This window comes from Myotis daubentonii, chromosome 17, assembly GCF_963259705.1.
Source record: "Myotis daubentonii chromosome 17, mMyoDau2.1, whole genome shotgun sequence".
NCBI lineage: Eukaryota > Metazoa > Chordata > Mammalia > Chiroptera > Vespertilionidae > Myotis > Myotis daubentonii.
In genome coordinates, this window is record NC_081856.1 from 50602908 (window position 1) to 50619668 (window position 16761).

At 40.4% G+C, this 16761-nt stretch overlaps 1 protein-coding gene across 5 annotated transcripts in view; it reads left to right on the top strand.

Annotated features, from left to right (window-relative positions):
- Window positions 1–16689, top strand: part of EFR3A (EFR3 homolog A) — a 59787-nt gene extending 43098 nt beyond the window's left edge. For 2 of the 5 annotated variants that reach the window (XM_059672323.1, XM_059672324.1), the window contains 8 exons: window positions 341–472; window positions 1439–1506; window positions 2665–2792; window positions 7412–7503; window positions 12024–12072; window positions 13118–13221; window positions 13723–13772; window positions 16506–16689. In XM_059672323.1, coding sequence (XP_059528306.1) covers window positions 341–472; window positions 1439–1506; window positions 2665–2792; window positions 7412–7503; window positions 12024–12072; window positions 13118–13221; window positions 13723–13772; window positions 16506–16617 — 735 coding nt within the window. In that variant the 3' untranslated portion in view covers window positions 16618–16689. Of the gene's footprint in view, window positions 1–340; window positions 473–1438; window positions 1507–2664; window positions 2793–3857; window positions 3909–5829; window positions 5967–7411; window positions 7510–12023; window positions 12073–13117; window positions 13222–13722; window positions 13773–14150 lie in introns of those variants that run through there. The other 3 variants (XM_059672325.1, XM_059672322.1, XR_009449606.1) reach the window with 3 other exon arrangements.
- The last annotated feature ends 72 nt before the right edge of the window (window positions 16690–16761 follow it).

Genomic DNA, 16761 nt, shown 5'->3' on the forward strand with positions numbered 1-16761 from the left:
TATATATAGTTGTTTGGTTAGGAGTTAAGTATTCTGTGAAAAAGGACAGTAAGCAATGAGAGTATGTGTATATATTATATGTGTATATCAGAGAGATGTTTATATATTTTATATATATATATATATACACACACACACACATACTATTTTTTCTTAGGAAAAGCTAGTTGAGAGATTTTACTCTTCTATAATGGGCATTTATTCTCCTTTTAGAATTTTTTTTAAAAAAAAACTTCTTATAAGGTGACATTTTGGTTAGCATTCCACACCACCCGCAGCTCTCAGTGGCGCCGTAGAGGGACCTGGGAGCCTAAGCCTTGTGCTGTGCTTTCTGTTAAAGGACAGTGCCATCCTCAACGAGGACAACCTGCCCATGTTCCACCGCTGCGGCATCATGGCGCTCGTGGCCGCCTACCTCAACTTCGTTAGCCAGATGATCGCCGTCCCTGCGTTTTGCCAGCATGTTACCAAGGTCAGGTATTGCGAAAAGCTCCTCAACTTGGTTTTTATACAAACATGGCTGAATTTCTTTTGGTGATGATTAATTTCAATTTTGATGTTTATGTATCAAATTCAGATAATTCTATAGAATTATGCAGTGACTGGGTCTTTTCTGGATCCTCTGTCATAAATGGAAACTACATTAAACTATTATGAATCTTAGCATCTAAATTTTCTTAAATTTTACTATTTTTGTTGTTACTGTTTTAAACTAGTCTACTTGAGCCACATCTCAAAAGTTGAATAACTTTGTTCTCAGAGATTTGTTCTCGGTCGTTCGACTATATTTGGCTTTTTCAGCAGTAACTCATTAAATAATTACTTGAATGATTTAAAAACATTTTAGGGGAACCTCATCTTATGGAATTGGGAGTACATCTCTCAGTCCTTACTAAAATGTTGGATTTTAGTGCATTCTAAGAAATAGAACTCATTCATTCACTAAACAAGTGAATAATGCTGTGAAAGCAGAGTTACCCCTTAGGTTGCTCACAGTTGACGGAGGAGCCAGACTTCCCGTGCACTGAGCCCTCTCCTGAGGGCTGCCCAAGGAGCACGGGGTTGGGGCATGCCGAGGGCTGGTGCTTTGTGAGGGATTTCCAAAGCAGAGGCAGCTGAGAACATACGTGTTCTGACCCTTTGCAGTAGGTTTAATCAGGTGTAACGGGTCATTGTGTTTTTACTACATGTATTACTTTATTGTCATGATTTTGTTACCTGGTGAATTTTAAAAATAACGTAAAATGTAAAAACAAAATGAACTCTGCGTTTGGGCTGTAAGAATAGTTTAAATTTAAAAATAAAGTGATGGTATTTCTCATATATGTTTAGTTTTTGTTTCTGTTTTTTGTTTGTTGTTTTAGCTTTCTATGTTTTCATAGCAGGGTCCTGAGAAGAGAGGTTTTCTATTTTTATTTTGTTTCTGGGTATTTTTCAGGTTATTGAAATGCGGACGATGGAAGCCCCTTATTTTCTGCCAGAGCACGTTTTCAGAGATAAGTGCACGTATGTTAAATCTTCACATTTTAAGGCGGGGTGCTGACTTGAGAGAAGTCAGTGATTATAAAGGAATCAGCTGCTGAGAATAATTTTCTGGTGTTTTATAATAATCATGTTTTGTGTTTCTGGCATTTAATTTGTCTCACTTCTTTCTCTTGCCATAGAAGCTCTTATGCATGATAAATATAGGCTTGTGCAAACAGATCAATCTTTGATTAAAAAATATTTATCTTTTTAATATGGAGATATAGCGCCTAAGTAGCATGTTCTCATATAAATGAACACTCCTTTAAAGAAATACAATATCCTGTTCAAGATTTTCCATAATAGATAACAGTACTCATAAAATTCTGGGAGAAAGACTATATTAAGGAAAATTAATAATTTATACACTACATTCTTCCTTGCTATTCAAACAAAAAAATAAATGTGTTCTTCACACTTTTGGGCTCTAAAAGCGGTTTTCCATTGAAAGCATCAACATAAGATAAAATCAGGCCGTTTGATAGGAAAGAGAAGCTTATGTGATTGGGCAAGTGCTTCCTGTCACTTGCTGGCCCATACGGTTTTTCATTAACTAGCACAGACGACATGTTTATGTTCTTCTCTCAGTAGGTTTTGTTGTTTTTTTTTAATATATTTTATTGATTTTTTACAAAGAGGCAGGGAGAGAGATAGAGAGTTAGAAACATCAATGAGAGAGAAACATCGATCAGCTGCCTCCTGCACACCTCCCACTGGGGATATGCCCGCAACCAAGGTACATGCTCTTGACCGGAATCGAACCCGGGACCCTTCAGTCCGCAGGCCAACGCTCTATCCACTGAGCCAAACCGGATTTGGCTCTCTCAGTAGGTTTTAATCACCTTGCAAGTTAAAGCTGAATTTAGTCCTCTTTATCATGTAATGTGTGAATACCAACAGGACAATGTAAGCCTGACCTCACCGCTATTGGGGAATGAGTCACAGCAGAATGGTTAATAGGAGGAACCATGTGTCCTGCTTTAAAGAGCCCAAATTAGTCCTCTAAATTATACTATGCCTATTGCTAATTACAGTTCATTTATAATATTTAGGCTTTGACCTGGAATGTTTGAATGATAACTTATTTTTGCTCAGTAATTTAAATAACACTGAATTACTTTTGTTTGATCAATCTGACAGGCTTCCAAAATCTTTGGAGAAACATGACAAAAGTTTGTACTTTTTGACCAACAAGATTGCAGAGTCACTAGGTGGCAGTGGCTATAGTGTTGAGAGATTGTCAGTGCCATATGTACCACAAGTCACAGGTGAGTGGAGGCTGATTAGAACTCTCATTCTAGTGATGTTTCAATAACTTTTCCATTCTCAGTTAGCGATGAAAATAGTTTGTATATTTACTGTACCACAACTTTACAAATGCTCAGGGTGGTTACTTGTATTTTTCTATTTTCCTCTTGAAAACTTAATAAGTCTCTAAAGGTATATACAGGGATGAGCAAAAGTAAGTTTACAGTTATAAATATGCTAAACTGTTATTCTTTTATTATTAATTATTGTATTATTATTAACCTACTTTTGCCCACCCCTGTATGTGATTTTATCATGAACAGATTTAATCTTCAAGTGATTATTATAGTTGCACTAAATAATAATATACTTGAAACAAAGAAGGAAAGTGAGATCTTTCCTCATTAACCAATGTTGTGTTTAACTTATGGAAATGGGTGAAAATTGTTTAATTAGTTAATTGTGTTTATTGAGCTTAATGAATTAGGCAACTTTGGTCACATGAAAGAGTACAGATCATTTGCTGTGCAAAGAAGTCTGAAACGTTGTGAGTTAAGAATATGCTTTCTTCTATGCACTATTTATTTCCTCTGTTCTTGTCATTGACCACAGTAATTCTGCAGTGCTTCATGGCAAAACTGCATAGTGTCTTACAGTCAAATTTTACTTTAGATACTAAAACCAAACAGTACCTTCCGCCTTCATTTTCACTTGGTGATTATATAAATATTAAATTTGGTAGAACTAGTTCTTCCTTTGGGGAAACCTCTGTAGTATAAGAGAACTGTTTTGAGTTAAGTTAGGTGGTTTTATGGAATAATCACTAAAGGTAGCACAATCTTTATAAATACTTACCTTTTTGTATAATGTAGATCCAAAATACATGCATTTATTACAAAGATAGTTGTTCGTAGCATCTGAGATGTTAGTGAATTCTTTTGCATTTTATTTTATATTCTGTGCTATACAAGATTTTATTCTGCATGAGTTCCTTGGGGAAATAAAAATGCTAAGAATAAAACATTAGTAGAGCATTGTAATTTAAAAGACTTTAAAAATATTTCATTCTTATTGTGTGGCTTTAGCTCTCTTTCCTTCAGGCAAAAACCCTCCTAAGCCCAGGCACAAGTACGAAGGTAAACCCAGCGTCGGTCTGGCTGCCCTTCCCCCCATCCTGTAGGAGAGTAGCTTAATCAGACATGCCTGTTAGAGCGGACCGGTGCCTGCGCACCTTCTACACCTACCAGTTCCCTTATGATTTTGCTCTGCCTCCCCATAGCCGTAGTTAATTTGCACTGCTTCTTTCCTTCGACCCTGATCCTTTAACTCTTAACAGTTTTTAGTGAACATTCTGGTGCTTTTTTTAAACAGGTGGTTTGTTCTTTTCATTTCTTCCCATCCCTGAAAAAGCTGTATTCCTTTCTTAATGCCTCTCTATCACTGACTGGAAGAATTCCGAACATTTCAATACTTGGTTATATAATGCAGCAGTCGGAGTGCGAGTTCTCTGATTTGTAAAGATGGGTTGTGTACAGCAGTCTGTGGTGCGTGTGCCCTGCCTCAGCGCAGAATACATGCTTCTTGTGAGACAATCAGTCGGGCATTGTGTTTTTCTTTGGCTCTATAACCATCAGGTGATAATTTTGAAAATTAAGGGGTTTAAGAACATCATACTGAAGAAAAAAAACCAAAACCAAAACACGTTTAGTTTGTTGTGTGACATAGGTGTGTGTGTGTGTGTGTGTGTGTGTGTGTGTATGTGTGTGTGTATTGGAGGTAGATATAGAAATAGATATACATATATACACTACCATCATCATGATAGCAGCTGCCATTTATTAGGCACCTGCTATGTGCTAGGCACTGGGATGTGTACTTCATGTTCACTTATTTATTTAACCTTTAAAATAGTTCAGTGAGGGAGGTAGCATTATCTTTGTTTACAAATGAGGATAGGAAGGCTGAAATTAAACAACTTGGTTATTACTTTTTATTCCATGATTTTTGGTTGGTTTTTATTCTATAAATAGAGAGGTTGCCGAAAGTAGATTTACAGTTGTGAGTAATGCAAAACACAGTTTATTCTTACATTATAATTTACTAGTTATTTATTTATATTTATTTATTTGTATTTTAACTATAAACCTACTTTTGCCCCACCCTGTATGCATTAATTCTGTGGAATTTTGCGCTTTTCTATAGGACCAAAACATATCTTTGTAAGTAATATCAGCATTAAACTGTGAAATTTTGAGTTTTGTGAAGATAAGTTATTTGTGAAATTTTGTTCTCCCCAGTCAGCTTTTTAATAGAATATGAGTAGTATTTTAGCCCAGGTCGCATTTATGATTTAGTGTATACAGTTTGAAGACAGTTTCTATATCTAACTTTTAAATAGCCACAGGAAGTTCCATGTAATGTAGTTCTGTGCTACTTGCATTCAGACTCCTTTCTCCCTTAGCCGTCTGGGTCAAGTGTGTACGTTACGTGTGGGTGCACCAGGTGGCAGCAGAGCAGCATGGGAGGAGTGAGGTGCAGCTCTAAGCATTGGTTCTGAAATCCTGCCCCTGTTCAGACCTGAGGATACAGGAGGGAGGCGGTGGAAAGTGGAAGGGACGCAGTCAGCAGTGTCTGGGACTGCCCCAGCCCCCTGGGGGAAGGGAAGCAAACGTCTCCCAGGCTGTGTGCTCAGACTCTGAGATGGCGGCAGGGCATTCTCTGGAGCTGGAGGGCAGGGCGGTCCAGGAGGGGGCGAGGCTGCATCTCAGCAGGCATGCCAGGCAGCGCAGGAACAGACACTCTGATTTAGGAACAGTACGTTTGTGCAGATGGACAAGGTGCCGGCTGTGCACCTGGGCTTTGCTGCAGCCCTGTAAGCAGGTGACTATACAGGTCAGACGCTCAAGGGTATGTGTATGGTTTCCCATTAAAGTTTATTTCCTTTCCTTTTAAAACTTTGACTCTTTTTCTATCTCCTCAATGCTTCCCTTCTGTTCTCACTGATTTTGCCCCCACTGATCCCTTTCCTGCCCGTCCCTCTCTTTCCCTCTGTCTTAGGTTTCAGTTTGACTCTCTCTGCAACCCCCAGCCATCGTATGTCAAGCGAGGCATTCTTCTCGTGCTCTTGGTGAAGTAGGCTGTGTGTCGCTCAGTTTGCGTTCTAGTGAGACCTTGGACATTGGCCTGCTTGGAGGGTACAAGCAAGTTGGCATGATAATCACATACTATTTTGTAGTGGTTCCATTATATTTGCTAATTTATATCAAAGCACATGATCATGGAGGAGAAACAGAAAGAATGCAGTGTCTTAGGTGAGCTCGCTACTAGCCGGCAGTAAAACAGTGACCTGAAAACTCGCAGAACTCGGTGCAGGAGCAGTTGTCATGTGGAGCAGGTGCTGGTTCCATCCCTCGGCCTTCATAGAGCAGAACCAAGTGACTCCTGCATGACAGACCCAAATTCGTCGGTCATTGCATTTCTGGAATGGGGGGGAGATGAGACACTAACTCCTTGTCTGCACAAGGCCCAGTGGGGGTGGAAGGTGACAGTGACTGAAGGGAAGACCAGTCCTAACTGAGAGTAAATTTTCATAGCTAGAAGAAAGAGGGGTATGTGATAGTTAAGGTTTTTAAGGAAGTGATATATGTGATTAGCCCTGAAAGATAGGAATCTTTGGGGCAGGGGGTGGTCCAGGGCAGGGAATGAAGAGTTCCGGGAGAGGTCTCTGTCTGTAGGAAGGTGTGGAAGGCCGGTGAGCTAACAAGACTCAGGTTGTAGGAAAGGCACTCGGACTTGAGCACTAGATCAGTCAGGGGCAGTGGAAGTTACTGTGTAAGATCTGACGAGAGGCCCAGAGCGCCTTTTTAATTCATCAGGGGAGGAGTAGAACTGCTTGGAGAGCAATGTGGTCAGTGCTTTAAACAGCTTGTATCGTGATGGAGGCACATAGGGACAACTGTACAAAGGTCTGTTCTCAGTCGAATGGACTGGGTCGGTGGTTCTCAGTGAGTGTTTTCCCCATCCCAGGGGACACTTACCAATCCGGAGGCATGTTTAGTTATCACCATGTGCTGCTGACCATCCTGCAGTGCACTGACAGGTCCTACAGGTTACCTGGCCTAAAATGCCAGCAGTGCCACAGTGAAGAACGCTGCCCAAGTTAGGCTGTGATGGCACAATCGCAGCTCCTTACTGGTTTGAAACAGGAAAAAATTTCCTTGGTGCTCAGATTCTAACTGCGTATCTTCCATATAATTGCAATCCTACTGTATGCCCAGAAAAAGAGTCAACTACCAAATTCGATTAGTGGCATCAATCACTACCTTGGAAGGCAACCCGAGGGAGAGGTGGTCAGTAAGAAAGTAACTGGTTCATTATCCTCGCCTCCCTAGTCCGTCACTCTTCCCCCTCAGGAATAAAACCACGGATAATCAAAGTGGGATTAGGAAGCTAGAATGGCCCAGGCTATAAAGTGGCTGCATCACAAAATGTGTGGGTCTGAGAACAGGTGCCTTGTATATTTAGAAAAAGCAAAAAACCCACTGTCTTAATTGTCTGAAGTGTTTTGAAACCTGAAGCATGTTGTTTATAAATGACACACCATTTCTTGCTGGCATATAACAGGGGGCTTTTTTTTTAGATGAAGATCGACTTTCTAGAAGAAAAAGTATCGTGGACACCGTGTCCATTCAGGTGGATATTCTACCCGGCAGCCTCCCTTCTGACGACGTGGTGAGTTGCTGACAGTTTGTGCTCAGTGCTGTCTTGGGATAGACATCAATTTAAAAGAATTTTTTGCCCTCCATGCCTTCAAATAGGAGCAAATGTAACTCTAATTACCCCCAAATCAGCAGTTTTTATTGTAGTAGAAATTAATCTGATTCAGCCTGGAACGAACTTGTAATGTATTTTACTAAACTCATTTTGGCTATTTATAAAGATACATAATGTAACATGTATGATATTAGGTTTTACAATGTAATAACAGGAACTGAAAACAGAACCAAGTAAGATTTTTTTTATGAGAAAGAAATGTCACTTAAGACCTATCATTAAATTAGGAGGCCTTTAGATCCTGTTTTTAAAGATTTATGAAACACAAATTATGAGAATAAATGGAAATAGATACTTCAGATGCTCACAACTTTAAAACTTTGAAAACTTCTTCTGTGAGGGACATTTTTTTATCACTTTAATAGATAGTAAGTGTAATGAGCATAGCGTTGGTGAGGCTGTCTCACTGACCTGTGTCTTAAGGGCTGGGCCTCACCTGACCCCTCAGAGATGTAACGCTCTCCTCCTGTCTCACTAGCGCACGAGAGTGTAACCTCCCGAGTGGTAGGAAGAAGCGCAGCCGCACTCTCTGGACTTACCACACAGTCACCAGAGACTTTTTGATAGTCGAGTAAAAGTGCCGCAATGCCAGCATGCCAAGTCAGCCTCCTCCTTGGTTTATCCATTGTTTGCCTTCCTAGGTACTTCATTGTTTCTCATTTGTACAGTATAAATCATTAAAAGAATATCCATCTAAGAAAAGGGGAAGGAAGTTGTCTGAATTCATGCTTTCTCAGCCTCCTCTCTCGTCCCCCCTCGGTCCCCGCCAGTTAATTTGTCCTCAAGAATTCAAACAGTTTGGGGCCAGGCTCCAGTTGACTAACATGCATCTTCTATGCTGTTCATCTCCCCATCGGGGAGACCTAGTCCATTTCATTAAGAAATTGTCTGCAGGGCATTACGAGGCAGTTAGTGCTCCTTGTGGGACTCGGGGCTCTGAGGTTGGTTGAAAGTTTCTTGCCAACTTAAGGCTCCAGAAAAATCATCTTCCCAAACTCACCTCTTCTGAGCCATTTTAATTTCTGTTCTCCTTGCTGGTGAGGAGGGTATCTTGCTCGCTCTGTCTTGTAATGATTTTGAATTTGGTGCTGTTACATTTTGAGGGAAGAAAATCATCTTAAGCCTTAGTTTATACACTTTATGTTGTCAAGAGTATAACTTATTTTATTGACTGGTATTACTCCATTTTCCTTTTAACTGTATTTCTTTCTTTTAAAGATACATATAAAGCCCTTCAAACTGTTACAAACAGTCCTTTTTTGAGAAAATGAACTGAAAAGACATTTGCATAAAGGTCGAGGGAAGATTCTTGAACATGAACTTTACATTAATCCATTAATATATTTCTTAACTTGTTAAAGAGCCTTCTTTACTGTAAGTCCAAAGTCAAACATGCCTCCCACTGAGCATTTGAAAAGTTAAGTAAACTGTTTACTAAAAGATGTCCTTGAGCTGGTTGGAGTTTAAAACCCATTGACCGTTATGGAATCGGATTTGCATATTAGGAATGATTGTTCAAATACCAGGAGACAAAAGAAATTACCTTCTAGGCTAGAACTAATTACATGGTGAGGGTAGGAGAGATTTGGGTCAGTTAGGTATTCACCAGTTGATTGTGTAGCAAAATATCAAACCATGAACAAGTACATTAGCTAATAGTGGATCAGTTAAAAAAAATTGCTCATTTAAAAACAGTACTCTAATATTTAATCAAAATTATTTGAAATTTTACATACATAATCTCAGTTAGTCTTCAGATCTAACTAATATCTGCTTTTAGGTTTATAACTTAAAAACAAAGTCAGAAGATTGTTTAGATGGAGATCATAGCAAGCTTGTGTCCTCTCTAGATACAACTCACAGTGTCACTATAGTCTGTTGAGATATCTGGTCCACTTGAGGTATGTCAGTTCCAACATTTGCTATTCAAACCTTAGCTTACTGTGACTCACTTTTCTAACAATTACCTTATTTATCAGTATACACATGTTAACTTTTTCTAAAGCTCTTTAATTATTTCAAAAAGATAAATGGCTAAAATGTAATGGAGGCGTACTTGCCTCCTGAGATAAAATTACCAGTTGAGTAATAGATTCAAGTGCTATAGGCATGACTTTTGACCTCTAGTGCTCTCTCTGAGCACTGTAGGCATGACCTTTGACCTCTAGTGTTCTCTCTGAGCACTGTAGGCATGATTTCAGTACATAATGGATGTGAGATTCGAATCACCACTCATTCTTCTCTAAGAGGTGTGGTAGTCAGTGCTTAATTATTTGGGGGAATGGATAAGAGGGTATGTATACTCACTTTTTCTTTGTGCAAAATTAAGCAACAGTTGGCTGAACAGGATTATTGTGTATTCTAGGACAAATAACAGATCTATTTTGTACTGGTACATGTATACTCTTGCCTTTTTCCCAATTATAACTGAAGATTCCTGCATGTGATCCTAAGGTCAGCAACAGTGGTCAGGGCCTGCTGTGCCAGGTGCCACACAATTACTGAAGTGCCCGTGGAAGTGACCTAGAACTGATTGAAAAAAGATGAATCGCAGATTTTATGCAGGCCCAAGGGTGTTGTACAGTCTAGGTCAGAGCTATAAATCACACATGAGGCAAAAGCCATACATAAGAGGAACTGGAAGCTCCTCGGGGATGGTGCCTTTGCCCTGTTTTTCCGTGACTCCAGCACGCCAGGTAGAGTTGGAGCAGATTCTAGTTTAGCTGAGCACCAAATGGAGTAGCTGGCTTGTTTTTAGCAGCTCCATTGTATGAAACATATGAATCATTAAACACTATTATAAAGCAATTTTTAAAAAATAGGGTTCATAAAGGGGAATCTGGGGAAACAAGATTGAAGACAAATTATAGAAGGTTTTTATTACCAGCCTAAGGAGTTTGCATGTAGTTGGGTAGGAAGCAGGGAAACACTGAAATTCAGGTAGTCGTTTCAGAGCTGCCTCACACAGTCACTGAGAAGCGTGACTGGAGGGGGAGAGCCTGGCAGTCGCCTGGACAGAGCTCTGAGGACCTGGAGCGGCCAGGCCGGGGATGAAGAGGAGGGTCAGGGGCAGCAGGACTCTGTTCTGAAGGCAGAGCAAGTTAGACTGAGAGCCAGTTAGAGAAAGGAGGTTACCAAAAGGGACAGGGGCAGGACGACTTGGTCTAGATGCTGAGAGACAGTCATCGTGACCTGAATTAAGGACAATAACCAACCGGGAAGAGGATCTGTTCAGTAAAGCACGCTGGCTTCTCACCTGTCCACATGGAACAGGTAATAAGTGCAAGTCCCCGGTGTTTTCTCCTGGGCTGTGGTGGTTGGTCGGAAGTCCGATCCTCTTTACCAGTTACAAGAACCACCGTTTTGTTTTTCTCATTGAGGTACTAGATTGCTTCTAGATACAAATACTTGACCAGCCAGAGCCTCATCTTATATATCTGCTCCAGATATCTAGAACAGAGCCACCGGAGACCCCACGTTTAATGTGACTTCAGCTACAACCCCAGCCTCAGTAGGAAGCCGAGGCAGGGGAGCTGTGCCGCTTGGCTTCCGCTCAAGCCTTTGCATTGCAGCCGCACAGGCGCAGCGCGCAGGCTTCTGCTCTCCTTAGTCTCACTGCCTTAGACTTAGCAAAGGAAGCCCATGAGCTAAACTTAGGGATGACCAGAGCCCAGGCAAGTACTCACATCCCATTTCTTCATGTTCATTCAGAGATAACGTAGTCGCTGGATCTACTATCCCTCCTGAAAACAGTCCTTCCTGAAACGTGCTGGCACCACCGAGTGTTACTGACTTTCATCAAAAAGCACTTTTCGCACATCTCCGAGCGCTAGGGAGATGGGGGAGCCCCAGTCAGAGGGGTTTCTGGAGCATAAGACTTGGTGGTGGGCCTTGGGAGATCCAGAACGTGGTCATTTAAGCTGTCAGTGAACTGTTCTCACTGAACACTTTGCAAAGGAGGGATTCTTGCTTTTAAACTATTTACAGTTTTAGATTATTTTATTTTCGCTTTGTAACAGTATGAGGTGCCGAAACTTAGACTAGAGAACTTGTTTCTCACTGGTTACGTGGCTGAGACAGCGTGTAACCTCTGCCTGGGGTGCTTGCAAGCACTGTCCCTATGAAGCCGTTCAGTCGGGGGGCTCCAACCTTGTCGCACTTCCCCCACTGCAGCTTGGTTCTACTCAGCACTGCTTGGGGGCCCAGGATGTGCATCCGGCCAGCCCCGTGATAGCCTGTGGACTTGTTTGGGAACCCCTAAAGTACACCATTGTCACATTTGTGGAGTATAATTACAAATCACGCCAACACAGAGAAGAAAAAATCTTGTAAAAGCTCTTCTATGACTTGTAACTGCATGAAAGTATTATTTATATCGACCTTTCTTAACTATTTTACTTAAAATCCCTTTTCTCCAGGTTAGTAACACTGAAGAAATTACCTTTGAAGCATTAAAGAAAGCAATTGGTGAGATTTTTTGTACTCCTTAACTCCCCCAGTATTTTGCTAGTTTATCTTTATCTTAGTGCATGTTTATATGCTGATTTCTATATAAATGTGTAATTGATTTCTTTAGTTACGTTCTTTAGGTTTTTACAGTTGTAAAAAATGAAAGTAATACTTTATACCAAGATAAGTGAAGACCACAGAGTCAGTCCAACCTGGTGTGAAATTTGGCTGCAGCATTTCTAGCTGTGTGATCTCGGGAGAAGGTTAATTTCCTGCCTGGTGTTTTCATTGGTGACATAGCAGGGATTAACGTGACACTGTCGTGCCTGCTGACAAGCATACTCTCACCCACGGCAAACTCACTTCTCATTGTACTTCTGTGTGCCTGTTAAAAACCACTCCGCTTACTTCTCCCAGTACTTCTCAGAGTTTTCGTCCTGTTTCTCATAAGTTCATGCAGCCTGCATGCTGGCCACCAAATAAGGGTGGCATCAGAATGCACTGTAAGATGCTTGCACAATTCTAGAAAAGTCTGTCTATACCAAGGAAAATAATGATCTGTGACAAGGTAGACATTTGTTACTTTACTGTATCGCAGACTTTGGCTAGACCATACATCATCTTCAGATAAAAACCCGCTTTCCGGATTGTGGGAGATAGATGGGAAAGGCCAAGCCAGAGTGTTCTGTGCTGTGCCTTCCTTCGGTCGCCAGTTGAGCAGGTTCCTCCAGCGCCTTGTCTGCCAGCGCGTGGCTATCAAGAGAAGATTCCTCCTTCGGGAAGGAAGCGGTCGTGTCTGCTGTTTCGGTGGCCAACAGAGCTTGTCTATGAAAAGGGGCCTGTGTAGTTTGAACCCTGAGATTTAAAAACATTTTTCATAAGTGTTGCTTACTAGTCTTAACTAAGACATTTCAAAGCATGTTACACCTTTTGCTTTTTTCCTTATAAAAGTAATCTTATAAATTGTTTCTTTTTGGTTTTGAGATCATTTGCTCTTATGGTCATTGGAAGGGTCTCTGAAATTCTGTGTTGCTTTAACGGGTCTCTGTAAACATGTACATAGATACCAATGGAATGGAAGAGCAAGAAAAGGAGAAGAGGCGTCTGGTGATAGAGAAATTCCAGAAAGCACCTTTTGAAGAAATAGCAGCACAGTGTGAATCCAAAGTGAGTGACTAAATGCTGAAGGGGCAGGGGTGGAGTGTGATTTGGGGGAAACTTTCTTGGTAATTGGTTGGTAGGCTCCATGTTTAGACGAATCAGCAGAAGACAAGGTGATGTATCAGACAGGGACTGAAACTTCAACTCTTCGATAGCTGTGAAGCTAAACAGTTTCTTAGTGTCACAGAAGCTGATGGAAATGAGAGATCCCAAGCTGCATGTTAAAGATTGATGTGGCTTTGATACTTTTTTTTGCAGTGGTTTTCAATGCTTTTGCTGTGGGTGATTTTGTGTGTCTATTGGTTTGTTTTTACCAGTGAGACTAGGAAAGGAATAAAAGAGAAACTTTATATTATATGAGACAAACAAAACCAAAATATTACAGCATTCTGTACCATCAGCTTCATAGTTACAGTTATGCTTTGTCTTTTAAATTGCATTTGTATTATTACATATGGGTATTTGGAGAACAGTAAATTCATTCTTAACATTTTTTTTCTTTTATAGGCGAATTTGCTTCATGATAGACTTACTCAAATACTGGAACTCACCATACGGTAAGGGCTGTTACAACAGCAATACAACAACAAAATAGGAACGGTTAGCCCCTGTAAACTTGTAGCTGATTATGTTTAAGTAATTACGTTTTTCATTTAGGATAAACAGGAGGTCATACAGTACCTTGTCTTGCTAGGCATTGTCTTCGCTAGCCAGTCTGTTCCCATTTCTTGTCCAGGTGTCTCTGGCTTTCTAGCTGTCCTTTAGAATGTCCCTAGAAGGACAGCGGGTGCTTTGGAAGACTTGCACTCGAATGCTATGTTGAACCAGGTACATTTCTCCTCAGTTCCTCACCGGCTGGGGCAATAGCAGTTAGGACGCTCTGTGACGGGAAGCGCATCTAAGTCACTGTTGACAATGCCCTTCTTCTCTTCCAGTCCTCCGCCCAGCCCGTCGGGAACACTGACCATTACTTCTGGGCATGCCCAGTACCAGTCTGTCCCCGTCTATGAGATGAAGTTTCCTGACCTCTGTGTGTACTGAGTGGCTCAGGAAGACCTCAGCATAGAATGTCACAGCCTGGGAATGCAGGCCGGGCTCTTTACTTTACGTCTGTAACACACTTGTTGAAAACAGCGTTGGAACGTACATTTGACCAAATGCTTGTTATACCATACTAGAAATTTTGAAACTATATGTGATTTCAAGTGCTTTTGAAGATAGATTTATGCCACACTAATTTCTTTTCAGGTTCCTGTTGGCTTTAAAGTGGAGCATGTATTGGTCTCAACATCATTTCATTGTTAAACAGTATATTTTAAACTTTTCTCAAACATGTTTTTTTTTTTTTTGAAAATTAGGCCTTCGAGGGTTGAAAGACGTATGAAGTCTCTCTTGTATTTCTTAAACATCTACACAACTGTTTAAGTAGGATTTTTGCTTTAGTTTTGGTTATCTGCAAAAGCAAAAACATGCGAGAGTACGCTAGTCCTGGGCTGCTGACTGCCCTGTGGCTTTTGTCCCTGTGTTTCCGATGTTGCGACAGGCGTCTCTTCATTCAGTTACCGTGATACGTGCGATAGGCGTTCCTCCGCTTGTTTATGGTAGTGATGTTTGTTGAATAATATGCCTAGAATATGACCCTAAAATCAGCCGCATACTTTAAAGTGTCTGGTTCTTGTAATACTGTATTTTCTGCCAAGAGTTTGATCATTCTACGTGAGAGGCTTAGAGCTTGCTCTCCAGATACCGAACTGTGCAATATTTTTTACATCATAAGATGTATTAGTTTACAGACTGTGCTTTGAAATTATAGTAGTATTTTGCTGTGGCTCAATTAATTAAATGAGATATATATATATTTAGTATAAAAAAAGACATTTAAAACAGTTACTAGTTCATCTGTGAAGAGCACACATTTTGATTTTTATTAAGAGCACATTAATTTACATTTTTATATTGTTCATTGTTTTTAATCATCATATTCAGAAAATTACCAAAACAGACTTTAATTTGTAGGATTTGAACTGTAGCTTGTATGCATTTGTGTTTAAGGTTTGTTATATTACATGTGTGTTTAGGGTTTGTTATATTACATTTAAAGGGTGCCTATGGTTTTAGCAATCAAGTGTGCTAAGGATTGTCAGTGTAAGCTTCTGTCGGTTTAAGCCACCAAGGTGATGTGTACTCACACTCTACTCACCTGCTGACCGACCCATGGTATTGTCTTAAAGCCACATACATTTCAGTGAGTCCACTACACGGCAAAATGAACAATTGTCTTTGCAAATCTTACAACATTCTCCTAGGACATTTATATAACATAACTTGTTTATAGTTCTACCTTTTTTTATTTTATTTCTTTTTACATAAAAAATATACATATTAAAAATTGTGACTGAAAAACCAGTTTTGGTTTTGGCTTTTGTTTGTAAAATTGCAGTGAAGAGCGGCATGCTACACCTTTGGTTTATGATTATCTGGGCACATGTAGTAGAAACAGGAAAAGAAGCATGCTCAAATTTTTTTCAACATATGATCCAAAGTATAGCATCTTAAAGCACTTTGCAAGAGATAGTAGTCATTGAACCTCTAAAATGACACTCGACGTCCTGGCCGCTGTAGTACATGTCCGTGAAGAAGCCCTAGTTTTAATTTTCTTTTTTTCTTCTGTATTTTTAAAGAAGGATCTTAATTGTTGACAAAGTACTCGTTTGCACTCCTGCTCCAAGGATCCCAGGTCTCGGCGTGGTCGGTGCGTGTTGCATGGACAGGACAACCACTTCCGGTCATGCTGTCACCTTCCTCCTGGTCTGTGTGTAAACTGTTGGGTTCTGTAGGGGTTTGGTTTTGTTTTGTTTTTAAATCACAGCAGACTTCTGTGTGCCCTCGGTTCGTGAGCTGGTCTTGTTGCCGAGGGTTCCCTGGAAGCGGGTCTGCCCTGTGGCCTGTGCCTTCAGGAGCTCCTGCAGGCGGGTGCGTACTGTGCTGTCGCTGGGCCTGCGGCGAGTGTGGGATTGGTTGAAGGGCACTGTATGGCTATATTTTTGTAGATACTGAAAATTCTTATAAACTGTTACCACTTTCTTTTTTGCTGTAGACAGTTGCTTATATCATATTTTCTTGACATTGAATAGTTAACATTTAAATGTTCCTCCTTTGCTTGTGTTGTCTTTGCTCAGAGTTCGTTGTCATTGAAGTTAGTCAGACACGTGGGCGCACACACAGACACATATACATGCACACACGCACACACGCACCCTTAATAATTCTGAACCCATTCTCTTTTACAGTAATGCCACACTTTACCAGCGGTTAACTTCCCTCCTCAGAATAGCCCTTCTCTTCCTTTCTGAAAATGGAACTCGTTCGTCTTATTCATGGCAATATATGTTGTCAATGTAACGAAGTGAGCTTTTTGAAATGTAAAAATCCACTCTGCAATTCATATGTGAGCAATAAAACAAAATCAAAATATTGGTGCCTAAGTACACTTTTATAATGGCTATTTTTACATTTACTAAATACATTTATTCAGTATGTTACTGT